The 21,312-nt window shown below is 38.0% G+C and overlaps 1 protein-coding gene across 3 annotated transcripts in view; it reads right to left on the bottom strand.

Moving 5' to 3' along the window:
* Positions 1 to 21,312, bottom strand: part of ATP2A2 (ATPase sarcoplasmic/endoplasmic reticulum Ca2+ transporting 2) — a 56,873-nt gene that overhangs the window by 30,068 nt on the left and 5,493 nt on the right. For all 3 annotated transcript variants that reach the window (XM_042234595.2, XM_012097784.5, XM_042234596.2), the window contains 2 exons: positions 17,539 to 17,643; positions 13,869 to 14,007 (listed from right to left, as the gene is read on the bottom strand). In XM_042234595.2, coding sequence (XP_042090529.1) covers positions 13,869 to 14,007; positions 17,539 to 17,643 — 244 coding nt within the window. The remainder of the gene's footprint in view (positions 1 to 13,868; positions 14,008 to 17,538; positions 17,644 to 21,312) is intronic.

The raw sequence follows: 21,312 nt of genomic DNA, 5'->3' as shown, positions 1-21,312 counted from the left end.
GTTATGGGGAGTGAGGTGGGAGGGGGGTTCATGTTTGGGAACGCATATACACCCGTGCTGGATTCATGTCAATGTACGGCAAAACCTATACAGTATTGTAAAGTAAAATAAAGTAAAAAAAAAAAAAAAACTAATACAAGGGGAAAAATGGCTTAGTAACTGGTGTCACAGACCCTGTGAACAGCCTGCTTAGAACAGTCTCCTGTGTGCTGTTTCTCATGTGCCATGTATGCGAAGCTCTAGGCCGAGAAGACCCCAAGTCCCTAACACTTGGGAACTGAGCTACCTTGAAAGTTTCATGTTTATCTCCATTACAAATGATCTCTCTGTGGAAAAGGTGCGCATGTGCTCAGTCGTGTCTGACCTCCTGCGACCCCATGGACTGCAGCCCGCCAGGCTCCCGTCCACGGGGATTCTCCAGGCAGGAACACCGGGGTGGGCTGCCAGGCTCTTCTCCTGTGTGGAAAAGGTGCTAAGAGTGTAAATCCAAACTGGCCTTAAAAACCTGCCAAGTTCTAGAATTCTCTTAGTGAGAAAGACACTCCCTTGCATCAATAGGAGTCTTGCCTAAAGAACTTCAATTAATGAAAGACTTCCTTTAATTTACTGTGCGACTCTGCTTTTTGTTTGGAGGAGTCAATTCAGGATGAACTCTACAAGGAAGCAGGTTGTCTAAAGAAGTAAAAGATCCACGACAACAAAGACTCAATGACTACTTTTCAACTAAGACATAATTTTCTTTTGTCTGCAGGCTTCTGTGAATTCCAGGCCGAGGGTTTTGTGCAAGAGGAGTAGGCAGTCTGTTCCGATGATCACATCCAGTGATATTTCTCTGATGGGGCATGTCAGTGCCCTCAGGGCAAGTGGTAGTGGAAAATTCTTACTCTTGCCAACGGGATGCTCTGCAATTTTTTCCTCTGAAAATTTTTTTGTCTCTTGAGTTCAGGCAGTGTAATAGAAGAATAAACTATTATAAACTACTTTCTGTTTAACATCTGACACTTAAAATTCAGCTCTTGGCTCCTTAAGTCTGTAGGCTCTTTAAAACCCGCTATCACAACACAGAGTTCCACTCTGAACAAATTCTTCAATGTATACTTTATGGTGAGTTACCAAGAACGCAAGTAAAAGTCATTTAAAGGAAATTATTACTTGGCCACATTTTAGAACTGCATGAACACAAGCTTTCTTAATCTTAAAATCTGGGAAAGACTATTTATAAGGCCAGGATGATTTAACATTGGTTATATTATTATGTCAAAAATGCTGACAGTTAAAATCAGCACAACTCAGAAAAAGCCTTTTTTGAATTGATTATACATAAGGAAAAAACCTAACTTATTGTGGCAAATTCTACCAGTTTATTCAAACCTTTTTTTTTTTTTAAAGAAAACTATATATAAGATCAGAAAATTACCTCTTAAATACCACTATTGTTTCTGAGATTAAACGGCTCTGAGGAAAAGCCAGCCATAATAGAATTAACCTAAATTAGTTAAACATTTAACTGTGACTCAAACATTTTCCCTCCTAATTTGAATCATAAATTTTGTAGTTAGGAAAAAAATGAATGCAATTCACTTGAGAAGCTCTACCTGCCTACTTAACACTATTTCCAGGCCTCAGGGTGAGCATGGAGGAACATTACAAACTGCCATAGCTTATACTGTATTTGTTCCCAGTCCAATTTGTAGGATATATTATCTATGATGAAACCCATCTTTTTAAAATGCAGACATATCATTCTCTTTAAAACCTTTCAACAGCTTCTTCCTACTAGACTTGCTTCAAACAATACTCTTCAGTTTCTCAAAAGTTCCGAGTCTTCACAAATAGCCAGGCTTTCCTGGAACTTTCACGATCAGGCTGGTGTCCCTCACAACGCGCCACAGAAGGTGCCTGCTTCCCGACACTCATCACATTCATGTCTGCTGTGTCCTCCCCACTGGACCACTAGCCCCACAGGGAGGTCGCCTAGTCTCCTCTGATTTGCCAGGCCTGGCACTGTGCTGAAACAGTGCACACCAAGTAAAATATCTGCTGTGGAATGAAGTACCTGCATACACATCATTTTCTTTTAAAAAAAAAGGGGGGGGAGGGGCACCAGAAACTTATGATAATGATCAAGTTGAAGACTGTGACAAAGTTAGCAACAATGAAACGTCAGGATCAAAGAGATCTTAGCCTTGGTTGGGCTGAATGAAGTTTAACAGTGGTTACTGCTTAAAATATAGACTGAAAACAGAAGACACGTCTGCTAGCAGAGGACTAGAGATATTGCAGGGAAGAAGAAATGTGAAACAGACTCACGGGCTTTAAGTGACAGGACAACTAAGACTGCCAAAAAAGTGTCCTTATGTGTAAGGGTGGAAGATAAGGTCTCGAATAGGAACCAGACCCCATTTACATTAACTGTATTCAAGCATGGGCACCAAAGAAGCCATCAAGATGGTAAAACAGGCCATCACAGGATGAGGAATCAGACTTCTATGTGCCTCCAAAGAGAAAAACTATTGTACAGAACAGACAAGTATGTTTTAGCTCCTTATAAGGGACATTTTATAATAAAACTGGCATAACACATAATTGCCAATAAAAGTAGCACAGCTGTTCCTAGGCAGAGAAGTTTTTAGCTGCTAGAGGTGGAAGCTAACTGGTTCATTAGATGCTGTGGAGGCAGCCTGCAGCAAGGTTACGCAAGGTTAGAGTACACAGGATCTGGGATACCAACATGCATTTCTCTTTATTACAAGAGTAACGCATGCTCTTTACAAGGTGAAAACCCACCCCTCACTTCCCTCATCCAAACATCTATTTATCTGTTAACACTATTTATCAAACACCTTTCTCTATAGATAACACTTACTAAAATTTCATTAAAATAAAAATTACAAACCTTTAACATTGGTATGTACTTAGCGGTTTCATTCTTTTTTAATGGCTACCTAAAGCAATAGTAATACCTAAAGCAATCATCTCTAAAGCTCAACTTTGGAGAATGCTTATTCTACACTAAGCGCTGCTGTAAGAGCTTTATGAATTCTATGACTATCTTCATTCCCTGTTTACAGATAAGGAAAATGAGGCACGTAACTTGCTTAACGTCACAGGTATTTCACAGCCATCCTGTGATTAATCAATCAGTCACTGTTTTCACAGCCATCTACATGTTTCCAATTTTCCTCTTGTGCACTTCAATTACTTCTGGAGAAAAGAGTCTCAGAAAACAGAATTTTCCTACAAATGTATAGTTGCACCAAATTAATTTTCTTGCCATTTCCCCATACTCTCCATCTTGTATTCTGACTACCACTAACACCAAGCAGGAGAAGGAAATGGCAAGCCACTCCAGTCTTCTTGCCTAGAGAATCTTGTGGACAGAGGAGCCTGGGGGGCTGCCGTCCATAGGGTCGCACAGTCGGACACGACTGGAGCGACTTAGCAGCAGCAGCTAACATGAAGCACGTTGTTTCTTAAAATTATGTTATCATCTTCAAAATAAGTTATTTTATATTCTCACATAGTCAAGTCTCGTGATGGTGGCAGTCTCGTGTCACACTTAGGAAATGTGTTCCCTGCACTTTGTGGTTTCTTCTAATTTTCCCCAAATCTTAATCACAATAGTAAGGGTTGGAAAGACTGGCACTTACTGTACTGTAACTGCCACTGAGTCACAGGGAGAGGGGAGGAGGTGATTACAGGAAAATGAGGAAATGCCAGCCCTGTGAAATTCAGGTCAGGCTTCAAGACCAACTGGTCCATCATGATCTGATGACTGGGGATACCTTTCTGAGTTTCTCAGAACTCATGGTTCTTAGTGTCTTAGCTGTTCTCATAGCCATCAATCAATTATTGCTCTAGGTCTCAAAACCTTCTGCTTTTAATAGCATCCAAGCTAATTTGTTTTAGACTGTTGTTCTGCTTATATATGAGTTAAGATTAAGAACTTATAGCTCTATAAAACATATTACTTACAGGAAAAACTAAAATAATGATTTCTCCTGGTTTTTGGTTACAGATGACTCAGATCTACATCTCTAACTAGTTCTGCTCTCTCATCCTTCTCACTGTGAAACAACTCCGCATGGGGGAAGAGACAAAAGACAACAATCCTTATTTGGTCATGTAGTTTTGCTTCTACATCTCTGAGCGATGTTTATAATTTAAGGAACAGGTGAAAACTGTTTAACAATATTCCAACACCACCATGCAGACTGCTTAATCAGACAATATTTTACAATTTAACTGTAATGACTTTTCCCAGTTTGTTGAGATAAAAACCAACCTGTAACACTGTGTTTAGGGTATAAAACATTTATATATACATACTATATGAAATTACTACAATCAGTTAATATCCATCAACCTCACATAGTTACAACTGTTTCCTTACGGTGAAAACTTAAGATATACTCTTAGCAACTTTCAAGTATATACTATAATTCTGTTACCTACAGTCACCATGCTGTATATTATATTCCCTGAACACATTTGTCTCACAACTGGACTTTATACCTTCTGACCACCTTCACCTAATTCCTGCACCCACCATGCTAGAAACCACCAACCTGAGTTTCTCAGTTTGCTTTGCATGTGTGAGAATGCGTTTCCTTTCTTAAAAGATTTATATGTAAGTGAGATTACACGGCATTTGCCTTTCTCTGACTTCTTTCACTTAAGGTGCATCCATGTTGTTGCAAACGTAAGGACTTCCTTCATTTTTATGTCTCAATAATACTCGTGTGTGTGTGTGTGTGTGTGTGTAGACACATTTTCTCTGTTCATTTATCCACTGATGGATACTTAGGTAAACCGTGCTGTAATGAATGCAGGGGTGCAGATCTCTTAGGGAGACTGATTTCATTTCCTTGGAATATATACCCTAGAAGTGGAAATGCTGGATCATATGGTATACAGCCATACCTTTTGGGTTCAACGCCACCACAAAAGCAAAAGTAGAAACCACCCTGACTGAGAACCCACCTTCCAATCCAAGGGATTGGTCAGGGAACTAAGATCCCACATGCCATGGGGCAGCTAAGCCCGCACGAGAACTACAGAGCCACGTGCCACAATTAGAGTGAAGCCCGTGGGCCGCAACAGAAGATCCTGTATGCCACAACTTAGACCTGACACAGTCAAATAAATAGACATTAAAAAAGAGAGCAGAAGCAAATACTGCAATAAACTAAGTGATACAAAGATATGTTTATACTGTACTATATTAGTATGCAATAGCATTATGTATAAAACAATGTACATACATTAATTTTATGAGATTTTATTGCTTAAAAAAAGAAAAGCTAATCACTTGAGTCCTCAGTGGGTCAATCTTTTTGCAACAGTAACCAAAGATCACTGATCATAATTATAATAATGAAAAGTTGAAATATTTGTTTAAAAAATGCAATATTGTGCAGCACAATGAAACTAGGTATATGCTTGTAACTTCATTTTTTAAAACCAACAGCTAGAATCTTGGGGTGGAATTCTGGGGAGAAGGACAAAAGAATCCCCTGAAATTGCATACAAGATTTCTGAACATGTGTATTTGGAAAAGAGTCCAGATTTCATTAATTTTTAAAGGAACTGTGTTCTATACATGATTAAGAACTACTGCTGTAGAGCTTTGCTTCTCAAAGTGTAGTTCACCAGGGAACTTGGTAGAAATGGAGAACAATGAGGCCCACTCCAGACCAAAGTACTCAAAATCTACACTTGAACAAAATCTTTCTTTCGCATGAAGTTAGAGAAGCAGCTGGATGAACTTAAAGGCCTGTTTTTGTTTCTTTTAAAAATAGCACTTAAGCCAAGGATGATTTTTACATTTTTTAAACTCTTGTTAAAAAAAATCTTTTTTCTCCTAGAGACTGTTTGGGGCCACAAAACCCAAAATATTTCTAAGGTAGCTCTGTTAAAAGTCTGCCAAGCCTTCTGCTCTACAGCACAGAATTAACTTTTTGATATTTGTGTTAGAGAGCTCAACAGGTATGAATTAAGTGTTTGCTGACTATTCATTCAGGCTGCTCCAATTCCTTTTTTTTCAAAAGCAAAAGAAAAAAGGCTCACAGCCCTACCTAAAGAAATGATAAGGCCATGTTATCGGAATCATACATCTCGAGCCAGAAAGCTCCTTAAGAGTCTACTCCAATTCCTAGATTCTGTAGAGGTCAGGTTAATTTACTCTGTCCAGTGTCGTGTTGAATTCGGATAATAATACAGGTTCTTACATGAATCAGTCATCTATCTATTTTACAACTTTGTCTTTCTTTTTCCTCAACTGCTTGGAAATGCCACTTCATACATGTTACCAAATCTCATTACTGCAAGTTGACTATCAAAAGTGAAACTTCTCTTCCTTAAATAGTTACCAAGTTTAAGAATTATTCTTTTTTATTAAGTCCTAAAATTGCTGGCACAACTGCTGAATATTTATTCTTCAATTTAGGAAATATAAAATCAATTTCTCCAGAAGCTAAGTAAAGCAAATAGTTTTACGTTGAGACTGTGTCATTTCTAACACTTACATAATCTTAAAATATGATTTACTCCAGAGTATACTACAGGACAGAAGTCATCTGAGGATATTTATGTCCTTGTGCTATTCATCAACTCTGGGTTACCAAGATACAAGACGTTTGTTTCAAACAATTTCAAAAACAGTTGCCTTAAGAAGTCAATTACCCACCTCCCATGCAAATGCTGAACACCCCCAAATTCTGACGTTAAAGACTTTCATGACTTTGAAAGCTTGATTCACCTTGATATTAGCAGATAATACAGAACACTGAAACACTGATGTTCATCTCTTATAAATTATACCCGTATTTTACTACTTTTGGTTTCCATCTATCCAGAGGAATATTTTTCTGACATTATAATAATACAAAGTTATTGTAGTTTCAGAAGATGAACACATGGGTAACCATATGTTTACCTGCCAAATCTATTCTATTTGGTTCCTGTAGTCTAGATACTTAGAAGTATACATAAGGATTTATTGTGCATGCTTATACAGTGTCTTCCTGGAAATGTTATTAGCTGGCATAGCAACATCAAAAATACAATTTCCTTAGCTCCCTCCATCTCCCCCTCAAAAAAGCCACCCAGACTAGACTTTAGAAAGTATAGCAGAACCATTCTACCATAGTCTTCCACAAGTTAGCAAAAAGAAGTTTATCATCTCAAGTCAGATGATTCTTACATCCAAACAATGACTACAAAAAGGTCGGTCTCTTTATTTGTGCAAATACTCGCTTTGATCTTCAAAACAGTTAACAATAGTCTCTAGTTTTTCAATTCATCAGAAAGAACCTTCACAGTCAATTTCATAATTTAAATAACAGTATAAAAGTTACCGTGTCTTACAGCACAATTTACGCCATTTATCCCTTCAGGCCATGCACAGAGTAAGACTGACAAGAAATAATTTAGATCTATGTTTAGAATTGAAATTCATTTCTACAGTTTCACAGAACTGAATTATTGGGCTAAATGCCAAATCGCAGTCAACTAGATTACTAATCCTAAAAGTAGAAGTTAAAATGCCTCAACTTTTATAGTCTTAGTAAGTTTGAATAAAATAAATAGCTATTTATCTGGCCCAGTTCAAGCAGTCACAAAATATTTTTCCAAAATGTTCCATCTAAATCAATTTAAATGCCTTAGGGTTACATTTTTCCCAGTTCAGTGACCCACTGTTTCTAGTAATCTAACTACTATTTCTAATTTGTATCTAAATATTTAAAAACCATGAAAAGTCACCAGAACAGACCAAAGAAGAGTATATTGACAATCTAAAAATTAAAACTGTGATTCAGGCTTCCTCGACGTGGTAAAGGGCATCTATGGAACTCAAAGCTAACATCATACTTCATGGTAAAAGGCTGAATACTATTCTCCTAGGATCAGGAACAAGATAAGGATGTTTACTCTGGCCTCTTCTTTTTAACATTCTACTGAAGAATCCAGCCAGGGCAATTAGACAAGAAAAAGAAAAGGCACCCAGTCTAGGAAAATAGAAAAATTATTTCTGTTTTCAGATGACATGGTCTTACAGAAAGAAAAACCTTAAGGAACCCATGGAAAACTATTTGAGTAAGAGTCCACCAAGACTGCAAGGCAATGCACTGGCTGTAAATCAGTGCACAAAAATCAACTTATTTCTATACACTAGAAAAGAACAATCTGAAACTGCAATTTAAAAAATCAATTCCAATTACAAACAGCTCCCAAGAAAACAAAGAACACTTAGGAATAAACACAACAAAAATAGTATAAAACTTGTACACTGGAAACAGAGTGTTAAAAGAAGTGAGACCTAAATAAACAAAGATACACTCTTGGTCAAGCATCAGGAGATTTAATATTGCTGTGATAGCTGTATTTCCCAAATTGAGCTACAGAGTCAACATAATTCTTATCAGATCTAGGCAGGCTTTGGGGGCAGAAATTAACAAGTTAAACTTAAAATTCATATGGAAATGCAACGGACTCTGAATAACCAAAATAAAATCTAGAACAACAAAGCCAGGAGACTCAAATTTAATGATTTCATAACTTACTACAAAGCTACAGTAATCAAGATGGTGTGGTACTGGCAGGAGGCTAGACACATGTATCAATTGAATAATAGTCAATTTGTAGCAGGAAATGAAGTCAGTTGAATTTTGACAAGGGTGCCAGGAGAATTCAACTAAGTCTTTTCAGTAAATGGTGCTGACACAATTGGGTATCCAAATGCAAAAAAATGAACCTGGACCCCTACATTACACCACATACAAAATTTTTGTGACATCAGATCATAGAACAGCTTCTTTGGTATGACACCAAAAGCATAAGCAATGAAATAAAAAAAAGACAAACGGGACTCATCAAATTAAAAACGTTTATGCTACAAATAACACCATCAAGTAAAAGAGAAACCTACAGAATGGGAAAATTTTTGCAGTTTATCTGATAGACCAGCATATATAAAGAACTCTTACAATTCAACATTATAAAGACAACCCAATTAAAATAGGCAATGGATTTAGATATTTCTCAAATATGACATACTAATGTATTAGAACCTAAGGACATGAAAAGATGCTCAATATCATTACGAAATTAGGGAAGTACAAATTAAAATCACAGTGAGAGAATACTTCATGGCTAAAATTTTAAAAGGCAAGTGTGGATGAGGATGCAGAGAAATTGGAACCTACATTCATTGCGGGTGGAATGTAATATGATGCAATCACTTTGGACAATGGATGGGAAATTTCTCAAAATGTCAAACAAGTCCCTCTAAGCCCCAACATTTTCCTGTCCAAGTACATATCTAAGAGAGTGAAAGCATATGTTCACACAAAAACTGTACTCAAATATTCAGCCTAGCATTATTCATAATTGCCAGAAAGGGGAAAACAAATATCTGTGAACTGATGAATGAATATACCAACTGTGGTGCACCTAAACAGTGGAATACTACCGAGCCGTAAAGAATATAGTATTCTACACACAAACGAAGTATATGATTTATGCCACAACACAAAGGACTCCTGGCAACAATACTAAGTGAAAGAAGTCAATCTCAAAAGGGCATTTGTTGTGTGATTCCATTTATATGCAATATCCAGAATAAGCAAATCCCTAAAAGCAAAGTAAACTGTGGTTGCCAGGGACTGGGGAAAGGCAGGCAGAGGAAGTGACTGCTAATGAGTATAGGATTTCTTTTTTGGGGGAAGATGTTCTGAAATTAGATAGTGATAAAGACTGTACACTTAATTACACTTAATTCAAAAACCACTTAATTACACTTTAAAGGAGTGAAATGTTTTGGCATGTGAATTGTATCTCAATAAAGTGGTTTTTAAATAATTGTGAATTGGACTGCCAACAAATTAACGTGTGAAATACGTATACATTTACTAAATATACTGTATATTCCCTAGTAAGTTAACCGTAGCTGAGGACAGAAGCAATAAACCACAAAGACTCAGCTTCAACTGTTAGTTTCAAAATGTGACTAACAGTACACACACCCATAGGGTGGTTGATGATTAAAAACCAAAGACTAGGAAATTTATCACTGTATCTGGCACACACTTAAAGCTTAGCTATTACTGAACTCATGCACAGAGACGTCAAATTATCTGCTCTGCACAGAAGCTGCACAAAAAGCAGATTTACACTGCTAAACCTACTCCACACTTCAGACTTCAGGTTTTATTTATTACGGAGAGCTTTCTACATGCTCAGCAAGATTACAATGATCGGTGTGACAGTTCTGCCCTTAAAGTGCATGGTGCCTAGTAGTATGACAGTAGTGTTTAATAAAATGTTCATTATCTGTCTAAAACTTGTGATCACCTCTGTTCAGCATCCTTTGGAATGGTCAAAATTCAAGAAAGGGTAGTATACAAGAGCCCAACATCCCAGCACTGTGTATGTGATGAAAGTGAAAGTGGAGAGTGAAAAAGTTGGCTTAAAGCTCAACATTCAGAAAACTAAGATCATGGCATCTGGTCCCATCACTGCATGGCAAATAGATGGGGAAACAGTGGAAACAGTGTCAGACTTTATTTTTGAGGGCTCCAAAATCACTGCAGATGGTGACTGCAGCCATGAAATTAAAGGACACTTACTCCTTGGAAGAAAAGTTATGACCAACCCAGACAGCATATTGAAAAGCAGAGACATTACTTTGCCAACAAAGGTCCGTCTAGTCAAGGCTATGGTTTTTCCAGTGGTCATGTATGGATGTGAGAGTTGGACTATAAAGAAAGCTGAGCGCTGAAGAATTGATGCTTTTGAACTGCAGTGTTGGAGAAGACTCTTGAGAGTCCCTTGGACTGAAAGGAGATCCAACCAGTCCATCCTAAAGGAGACCAGTCCTGGATGTTCATTGGAAGGACTGATGTTGAAGCTGAAACTCAAATACTTTGGCTACCTGATGCGAAGAGTTGACTCATCTGAGAAGACCCTGATGCTGGGAGGGATTGGGGGCAGGAGGAGAAGAGGAAGATGGAGGATGAGATGGCTGGATGGCATCACCAACATGATGGACATGGGTTTGGGTGGACTCCAGGAGTTGGTGATGGACAGGGAGGCCTGGCGTGCTGCGGTTCTTGGGGTCACAGAGAGTTGGACACCACTGAGCAACTGAACTGATGATGTCAGTGTGAGGTGATGGTGTGACTGAGGAAAAAACAGTAAATGTGGGTGTGCTTTGGAGACAGAATCCACTGGCCTTAGAGACAGAATAAGAGAGGAGAGAATTAAAATGATTCCCAAGTTTCTCTCAGTTAACCCTGTGGTTAGAGTGACTTACTCAGATGGGAAAGATCGGTAAGACCCCAAATTCAGAGAAAAAGAAATTGAAACAGACAGAATAGACGTAAGTCTATAAGGATGTGGGGAGAGGGTGGGAGAGGGTTAAGATGTATGGAAAGAGTAACACGGAGGCTGACATCACCATATGTAAAATAGCTAGCCAACGGGAATTTGCTGCTTGGCTCGGGAAACTTAATCAGGGGCTCTGTATAAACCTAGAGGGGTGGGACGGGGACAGAGACGGGAGGGAGGTTCAAAAGCAGGGGACATATGTCTACCCATGGCCAATTTATGTTGAGGTTTGACAGAAAATAACAAAATTCTGTAAAGCAATTATCCTTCAATAAAAAAATAATTAAAAAAAAAAACACTTCCATAGAATAGAAGCTGGTCTTAATTTATTTCTTCAAAAGGGAAGATGATGCCTTGAGGATCATGGTCTATCTGATGCTGTAAACCACTGCCATCTACTGATGCAAACCAAGGATAAACGCTTTGGGGGTAATTTCTCTAAGTTTTTAAATATATTGAACACACTGAAATAGTCTATCCAGGATAAAAACTCTTATAATATCTTAGTCTGAGAGGCTGAAAGTTTATTCCCAGACTAAGCTGGAGAACTGGAAAATATACAAAGTCAAACAGAATTTTGTGCAATACTTAGGCGATCTTTAAGTACACCTACCACATGATATAACTGTGCAAAGACACCTATCTTCCTCCAGCGTTTCCTTCCTCAGTTACTAGGCACCATCACCACCCAGTCACCTAGACTAGATATCCTGTCAGTATCTTTGATTGCACACCCTACTCCCATCCACCCCCAAATCTATCCAGTTATCAAAACCTGTTGCTGAGCACCTAAATCTGAGGCTCACTTCAAACCATATATGACCATAATTCCATGCCCAAGAGAGATTCTGAATTAATATTTTGGGTTGAGACCTGGTAAAAACTTTTAGTGTCCCCAGATAATTCTGATGTGCATCCCTGTTAAAAACTGCTACTCATAAACTCAAAATCCTTCCCTCATTATTCTTAATGCTACAGCCCCCGATATCACTTGCTCTCATTAGCTCCTGCCTATCTCCAGCCTTCCCACTGTGACCTAATTCCTACATCAGCACCAGAACTCCCCCTCTAACTCGTGTTTTTGCTGTAAAATCCATGGTGACAAATGGTTAAATCTGACTAAGGTCTACAGATTTATAAAATAAATACTAAGTATTTAGGAGCAAAGAGGCATCATTTCTCAATTTACTCTTGAATAATTCAGCAAAAATGTGTGAATGTATATAGACTGAAAGATGATAATGCAAGTTATCGTGATAACAAACAAACATTTTCAGAATCTGGGTAAAAGCTAAATGGGAACTCTGACTAGTCTTGCAACTTCTAAATCTAAAATTATGTCCAAACTAAGTTTAAAAAAATCCACTGGCCAAAATATTTCATTCAGAGTTGTACTTCTGTTAACATTAATAACCTGGCAAGTGTTAGGTCACTTACACAAACTTTGCTGTCCTAAGTGATCAACGTATGGGTAGACAGACAACACTATTGTTTTTCTGGAAGACCTATGACAAGGTAACAGGTTTTTGTTGTTAGCCACAGCAAGCAACATGCGGGATCTTAGTCCCCCAACCCCTGTATTCAGAGTGCAGAGTCCTAACCACTGAAGTCCCGGTAATTTACTTTCAAAGGTCAAAACTGCAGGGCACAAGCCAAGAGGTGCAGCACTCTGAATTCTCACTTGAGTAAGACAATAGAGACAAGCGCACTTTCCCCACAAGCCAATGGGAAAGTGTTACTATAAGACCATTCACAAGAAGAAAACAAGTACGCTGAGCTCAGAAGGGTGTGAAAAACCACAATGATTTGAAGAACCCAATGTCATGATTCCCCTGCAAAAAGATCAGCTGTTCTGACTGGCTCCAGCGGCATTCTGGGCTGTCTGAAAACTTGGCACTGACCTACTCCAAGGAGGACCTCTGAGATCTGTGAAGAGCTCTGGCATGGCAGAGGATTCACTCTTTAAAAGCCCAAACCCAGATCTCTGGCTCACATCCCTGGCTCAGTGTTATGTCAAAATATTTTTAAGTAGAGCTTTTAAAGTCATGAAATTACCCTTAACCATCAATTTGGTTTGATAGTTGCAAGTCTGACTTATTATTTGTGCCAAGAACCAAAACAGGAAAAACCATGTACTCATTAACTAGTATTCTAACAAACTGCTCACTACAACTGGCAAATCAAGATTAAGTTCATCTCACTAGCACTAGATTTCTAAAATGTACTGAAAATAATAAGCACAGTAATTCAAAACACCTTTGTTTTTTTAAAAACAGAAAAATCTTCTCAACATGAAGGGAGGTCCCAAAACACTCTGAAATTTTACAAAAAAACCGTAATTTGTTTGGATAGCACTAAAAATCTGTTAATATAATCGATACACATGAGCCTAACTTCTAAAACCTCTAAGTATGAACCCCGAGAAAAGGACTGCATTCAAATATACAACCTTAACATAAAAAATGACCAACTCAACTCACCAGCAATTTCTACAATATCACCAGGAACTATGTCTTTAGCTTTAATCCGCTGTACACTCTTCCTATCTTGTCGATACACTTTGCCCATTTCAGGCTCATATTCCTTAAGGGCTTCAATTGCATTTTCAGCATTTCTTTCCTGTAAAAAAGAAAACAAAAGAAATTAGTAAACACAGCCTGCACTGCTAAATGTTTCTAGTCCTAGGAATCAAAATTTTAGCGTTCTAACCTAAATTAAAAAAAAAAAAACCCACGAGAGACACACATTAATAACATTTATAGTAAATGATTCACATCTTAAGATAATAAACACTAGGCCCTTTTGATTTTGTATTAAAAATGAAAAAACTAAGCACCCTAAGAGTAAGGATAAAATCAATGGAGAAAAGCAATTATTAGAACCTGCTGTCCCTAAGCACACCATGCAACATGGCCCTCACCTTTAGCCTCACACACACCATTAAATCAGTCTTATCTCCCATGAAAGCTGATGGTCTGGGTCTGGTCTATCCAGGCTCATCCCAGGCTTTCCCATTCAAAAGTTATGTTGACTGTGGATAAGTGACATGACAAGACAAGGTTTACTGCCTACAAAATCAGGACCCTAAGAGTGCCCACCCACTCATAACGGGTGTGAGAATTTACAAGCTCTCTGTAAAATATTTAGGTTGTGCTTTGGCACACAGTAAATGCTTTGAGTGATCAATTAAGAAAACCAAGTTTTACGTCTCCTCACAAATTCTAAATCTCTCTCCAGTGGCAGAGACCAATAAAGAGCTGCCAGTCACAAACCATATTCACCATTATATATGAACATGTCAAGACTTAGTCACACACAATTTTTCTTCCCTAATTTCAAGATGAAAGATGTACAATTAAAATGAGTCATGCTGAAAAAATGCTAAAGGAAAGTTCCTTTAAGGGGAGGTGGAAGTTTATATGCCAAATTTGCCTTTTATTCTCTTAGAAAATAAGCAATTAGAAGGAGCAAGTCTATAAAGCAGGTGCCCAAGTGAGGTTACTCAATTCAATGGACGAAGGAAAAAATTCTTTCATTTCTTTCGCATCTTTGCCCTCTAAACTAAACATTTTCAATTTAACCTTTATTTAGATAAAATTTACACTCAATACCATGTAATCTCATTTTTCACCTTGTGGGTAAAAATTAAGTCCCCAAACCTGCTTAAAAGAGAATTCAGATGATAGAAAACAAAGCTATTGGCATGCGTGCCTCACTTTTTACATATGCATCCCTGAAAAAGTACAGGAAACCTTAAATTTGGGAAGTTCATGACAAAAATAATTTAAATCCCTATCATATCTACTTAAGGCTAAGTTCAAACATTACTGATATTGTAGAAAAAATAAATTCTGAACATTGTTGCTATTCAACTAGTCAAATTTGAAATCACTTTTTCCTCAGGATTTTCCCCCCTGAATGTATGAATTATGGCAGTTTTACTTTTTTCTCCTTCCTCAAGGTCATGTCAGGTAAAGTTAAACTGGACTGATCAAGGTTAAGATGTCCAGGAGCACTATATTTTGCTTCTATTAAAAATCAGCAAAGGTACATTTAAATTAGAAGCATAAACTTAAAAGATAAACTGTCTCAGACCCCCAGGACAAAGATGCCAATTAAAATAACTTAAAGAGCCTCCCCTGCCGCCCACCAACCCAAACTATCAAAAGGACTATTTATATAGTACAGAGGGTGGAAAAGGGAAGCAAATGACCATAGATTCAGATTACATCAAAAAAAGAAGTCAGCTTGGGGAAAAACAAATATACCTAACTTACTACAAACAAAAACTCAGGAGACCGTCTGAGGTCTCCTTTGTGCTAAAAGTTTTAACGCCTACCTACTCCACTCAAACCCAAATAGGTCTAAATGTCATTCCTCAAACACACTCTGTACTTCTCTGCTCATGCCATTCCGTCTCTGGAATATTCTCCCCAGCCTCCACCCAGAAAACTCCACTTCTCTATAGTTCCCCCAATTGCTTGTCAGCTGTCCTTGATGACACTAATCAGAAATATATGCCCGACCCCTCCCAAATATTACCTTACACTGTCACTCCCCTTACTTTCAGAAAGCAAGAACCCTATAGTACAGGCATATACTCTTCTGCATATTATGGAAATAGGATTAAGATGTAACAATGTTACTCTTTTAAGTTAAAACACACATAAAAGTCCTGTAAAGACTGCTGTAAGATTTTATTTTACTTCTATCCAGTCTGGCCCTGGATATAAATCTCAGATACTCTATGTATGTTCTACCTATATGGCCTCTGGTAAGTCAATCCCTCTGAACTTCAGTGTCACATCTGTCAGATAGTATCCGTCTTACAAAATCACTCTTGTAGCTCAGCTGGTAAAGAATCCACCTGCAATGCAGGAGACCCCAGTTCGATTCTTGGGTCGGGAAGATCCGAGGGAGAAGGGATAGACTACGTACTACAGTATTCTCAGGCTTCCCTGGTGGCTCAGCTGGTAAAGAATCGCCTGCAGTGCAGGAGACCTGGGTGTGATCCCTGGGTTGGGAAGATCTCCTGGAGAAGGGGACGGCTACCCACACCAATATTATGATCTGGTGAATTCCATGACTGTATAGGGTCTCAATCGGAGAAGGCAGTGGCACCCGACTCCAAGTCAGACACAACTGATCAACTTTCACACCTACTATGTAAATGGTGTACATTTAAAAACATGCACTACTAACTTAAGGACAGTCTAATGCTGCGTACTCTTTCTTCTGCCTAAATAATGCACAAAAGTATCATATCTACTTAACTACAAGCAATTTTTTTAAAAATCAAGAGGATTATGGCACATTTCTTCTAAAGAGGCATCTTTCTAAATGAGCTCATTACCCAAAGGCCTTCATGTTTACTAGTATGTTTACAATTTCAACAGGACTAAGTATGTGTAGAAGATGTTTGCACTTTTAAGAATGACAGATGCACTCTATTTCAGTCCTCAAAGAGGTGACTATATCTGTCAAAAATCTAAGAGTAATATTCAAAAGATGACTGTGAAATATTAGTCTGCGTCTGTCAAACTATATAAAAAACAAAAATCAAACTGACCCACAGTCCCAGAAAAGTTAAAATTCTTAAACTAGCTATTTGCAGGAGATAAATCAAGCAGACGTGGGGCAAAAGTGTGATCCCATCATGTTTCTGTAGGAAAATTATCTTCCATTCTAGGAATAAGGCCTGGGCACTGGACAATTAAGGGAAAAGACCCAGAAATATGCTCTGAAAGTGCAATTATTTAGGATTCAAATAACTTTTACAGCTAAATCCCCCCCCACACAAATCTAAGGATAATAAAAATGACACTGGTTTTATGAAGTCTTTCATAGGAAGCAACTAGGAAATATAAACAGACATACTGGCTCTCAAATTTTCTGGTTTTCCTGAAGTAGCTCCTTTAACCACTGTTCTTGATTCCATGCTACCATGGAGTATGAACAATTTTAACAGCAGAGTATATATGCATGAGGTCTAAAATTCTGCCATTTAAATAAATTAGTAAGTAAAAAACACAAGCAGTTCCACAGCTATTTTTAGTCAACACACCAGAAAAAACAGATAATAGAAAGACTAACAGTGTAAATCTCTTATGTAAATTACCAAAATTTAGCACTGCAGGAATTATTGCTTACCTGCCATACACCCACAATTGCATTGGCTACTAATATAAGTAAAATTACAAAGGGTTCTACAAAAGCTGTAATTGTTTCTTCACCTTCTTCAAACCAAGCCAAAACCTAAAAGAGAAATGACATTTATTAGATCTGTAATGTGTTCTTACCACAAAAGTGGCTGGCACTAAAGGAATTATGATGATACATAAAATCTTTTCTTATCATTCTTCGAAACAAAAGGTAGCAAAATGTAATGACATAAATGACAACCTTATATCTTGTTCTAACTCTTAACACTCAAAACTATAAACTTCTTAACAATTTAAGAACTAATTTATTTTTCATGTAGTAATGGGTTTAAAATCCAAAACAAATACTTTGGAGAACTAAATCCCATCCATTCCCTATATATATTTTTCAGAAGAAATAAAATAAATTCCTAAATTTAAAAGGCAATCATCAAACTTTGTTAATTTGGTTAATACTCATATGAGATAATACCTATGTGGCACAAATTCATAGTAGAAGTAATTAACCACTGACTTTAATATTAGTGTATATAAATTGCTAATGTCCCACATATTTTCAGTGGTGTTACTGAAGGTCATCATCGCAAGGTTGTTCTGAGATCAGGCATGTATTCTAAAGGTTAAGCTCCATATGACACCTAGTATAACAACACAGCACTTCAGAGACGATCTAAGCCCCCAAATGTCATGACTGGCCGAAGAACACTGCCCCAAGAAAAATGAGCACAGAATTGACCTCTAGCTCACCCAGCCGTAACTCTCAGATTTAAAAGCTGAAAGAGAGCCACACTGTACTTCGTAACTGAGCATCTGTAATAAGAGAATCCAACACAATGATAAATACAAAGTAAAAGAGGCACCTAAATGGTTAAACTTTTAACAATAAATTTTTGTGGGAAACTGCCAATCCAAAAGGATGTTAAACAAATCTCATGATTCAATCTGGGAGCTAAGATTTGCCTTTGCCTTTTAACACTACTTAAAATGTTTGCATATTCCACAATGAAATCTTTTCTTTAAAAGATCTATTCAGTAAACAAAGAAAGCACTGTTTTTGATACATTGAATATTGTCAGATATGATGTATGGCAATAATGAAGCCAGTGACTAAGTTTGAACCTAGTGAACACCATACGATGAGCTTTGACAGAAACAGCAAACAAGCAGAAAGATGATTAAGGCAAGATCCAACATGAATTTTGCAAGTTAAAAGAGGGCAACAATGAATTAAGAACAAATATCAATTTTTTAGACAGGTATTTTCACTACCATAGCACAAACAAAAGAAACAGCAGTTTGAGCAGGAAAAAAATCCAGGAGACACAAGGACAAGGTCCTGAAAGATGAACCAGGGCAGGCAAAAACACCAGAATGAATAGAATTTGTTGCTGCAAGCTTTTGACAGGGCATTCCTGGTGTTAAGGGCAGGCCTAATGCCAGAATGAAAACTTCTCTAGGAAGTTATAAATTTTGATAGATGCAAGATCACAGCTGCTTTGATACTAGCCTTTCAAACATTTGCCAAGGAGAGCATATCAGAAATAAGAAACTTAATTAGCTCTTGGGGGAGAAAAATGGCTCAACTTGAAGAGTAGCAAGGACCTTTGCAAAAGGTCAGTGAGGCATTAGCAACTGTAAGATAAGCTTCACACCTTGTTAAAGTGAGTATGAATTTCCCTCTTGGCAGCCAGACCTGAGGAAAAAACTTAAAGCAATATTCCACATCCACTGGAGCAAAGGAAAGACTCAGGCAAGCAAGCAGCTTCTACTTTTCAAGAAATGTGTGGTTCCTGTGCATAAGTGGTATTCATCAGTAAAGCAACCACCCTCATCTGTACTATGCAGTAGCCTTTTCTTCCACTATGTGACTTTAAATCTTTACGTGTAACACAGGCATTCGGCTTAAGGTTCTGTCAAATGTGTGATTACTGCCTGATAAGAAACTAGTGGGCAAATCTCTTAATGTGGAAGGATAGTGCCGGACCTATTTAACGGTGACAACTACCACTTTGCTAAATACTTCAAAAAATAGTCAAAAAACCCAAAGAATTAAGCACTATAACTCAAAATAAAGATGAACCATATTTCATTTACTCCTAAGAATCAATACAGTCAATCATGTTCAAACCACACGGTGTAATTCTTCATGGTTTTGTTTAATTGAAAAGAAAATCTCTCGTGTAAATGGGAAGATGCTGTTGAGAAATGAAAGACATTTCATGAGTTTGGGAAGGGGGTAGTGAAAAGGAGAGGGAAACTGGATGACACGTTATTATGTGTTTTTAGCATTATAGTACAGTCAGTTCATAACTATGGTTTACTAGAAATTACACAAAATATATAGAGGCAGGGAGAGGAAATGTTTCTAAAAAATCTTTATTGAGAACAGGTTGAATATAAAGGATTATCTGTTTGTATTTCCTTTCGTTCACTGTTCTATCCGCAGGGTCCTAGAAGAGTTTCCGGTATATAGGCAATGCTCAACCATGTATTTATTGCATATAGATGCATAAATAAACAAATCTCATACAAGTCCCTACCTAGCAGTATATAAACTAAACACAGAGCAAGAAGGTAACTAACTCATCAACAGTATCAAAAGGAATTGGAAAGACTGCTGTAGAATCATTTTAGGCAGTGTTTCTTCTTTCCCTGCTTTTCACTATTAATACAGTAAAAGTACTTCTGGGGCTTACATTATCCAGATCCAGTAAGAGCAAAACTTTCAAACTTGTCAATCCCATTCAAAGTAACCACTGGCACGGTTACTTTATTTAGTTCCCTGACCAGGAATGGAACCAGGCCCTAGCGGTCAGAGCACTGGTTGCGCTGTGTCCAACTCTTTGCGACCCCATGGACTGTAGCCTGTCAGACTCCTCTGTCCATGGAATTCTCCAGGCAAGAATATTGCAGCGGGTTGCCATTCCCTTCTCGAGGAAATTTTCCTTACCCAGGGTTTGGATCCGGATCTCCTGCACTGCAGGCAGACTCTTCACTGTCTGGGCCACAAGGGAAGCCCTGAAGTGCTGGACCGCCAGGGAAATTCCCTAGCGAGACTAACCTGAGATAGGACTGTGCACCTTCTCTCTGCTATCTGTAAGACTGATCTCAACAGCAACTTCTGATGGTAGAGCCAGAAATGTCAGAGAGCAGGATTTAATTAAGCAAAATTTAATCCAAGGTAAAGAGACATGTTCTGGTATAAACTAGGTCATGCTACTGTGTGACTCAATTACCTACATGTCAGAGTAATATGCAGAGCTCTTAACAAGACTGTAAAAAGAAAATGAGAGATAAGCACATTCCTAGGACTGAGGGTCCTAAAACATGTACCAGGTCTGCATTCTCCCTTGTCTCCTTAGAAATTTGCAATGCATTTGAGCACTCAAATACTTGTTAGATGAAGGAAAAATTTATATCAAAAATTTTAGAAAGAAAAAATAGAAACTAAACACGTCACAAGAAAGTATCACTGATAAGTGTTACAACAACTATCTGGGGAGAGAAAACTCAGCCATTATAAATACTATGGGGGCTTCCCTGGCGGCTCAGTGGTGAAGAATCAGCCTGCCAATGCAGGAGACGCAGGTTTGAATCCTGATTCGGGAAGATTCCACATGCCACAGAGCAACTAAGTCTGTGCTCTAGAGCCTGGGAGCTGCAACTAGATAAATAACTGCAACGAGAAGCCCTTGCACTGCAACTAGAAAGTAACCCCCGATCACCACAACTAGAGAAAGCTCCCCACCCCCGAGTTCCCGAA

This window comes from Ovis aries, chromosome 17, assembly GCF_016772045.2.
Source record: "Ovis aries strain OAR_USU_Benz2616 breed Rambouillet chromosome 17, ARS-UI_Ramb_v3.0, whole genome shotgun sequence".
NCBI classification, from domain to species: Eukaryota; Metazoa; Chordata; class Mammalia; order Artiodactyla; family Bovidae; genus Ovis; species Ovis aries.
The sequence above is the reverse complement of the archived record's forward strand: the minus strand, read 5'-3'. Positions and strand labels throughout refer to the sequence as shown.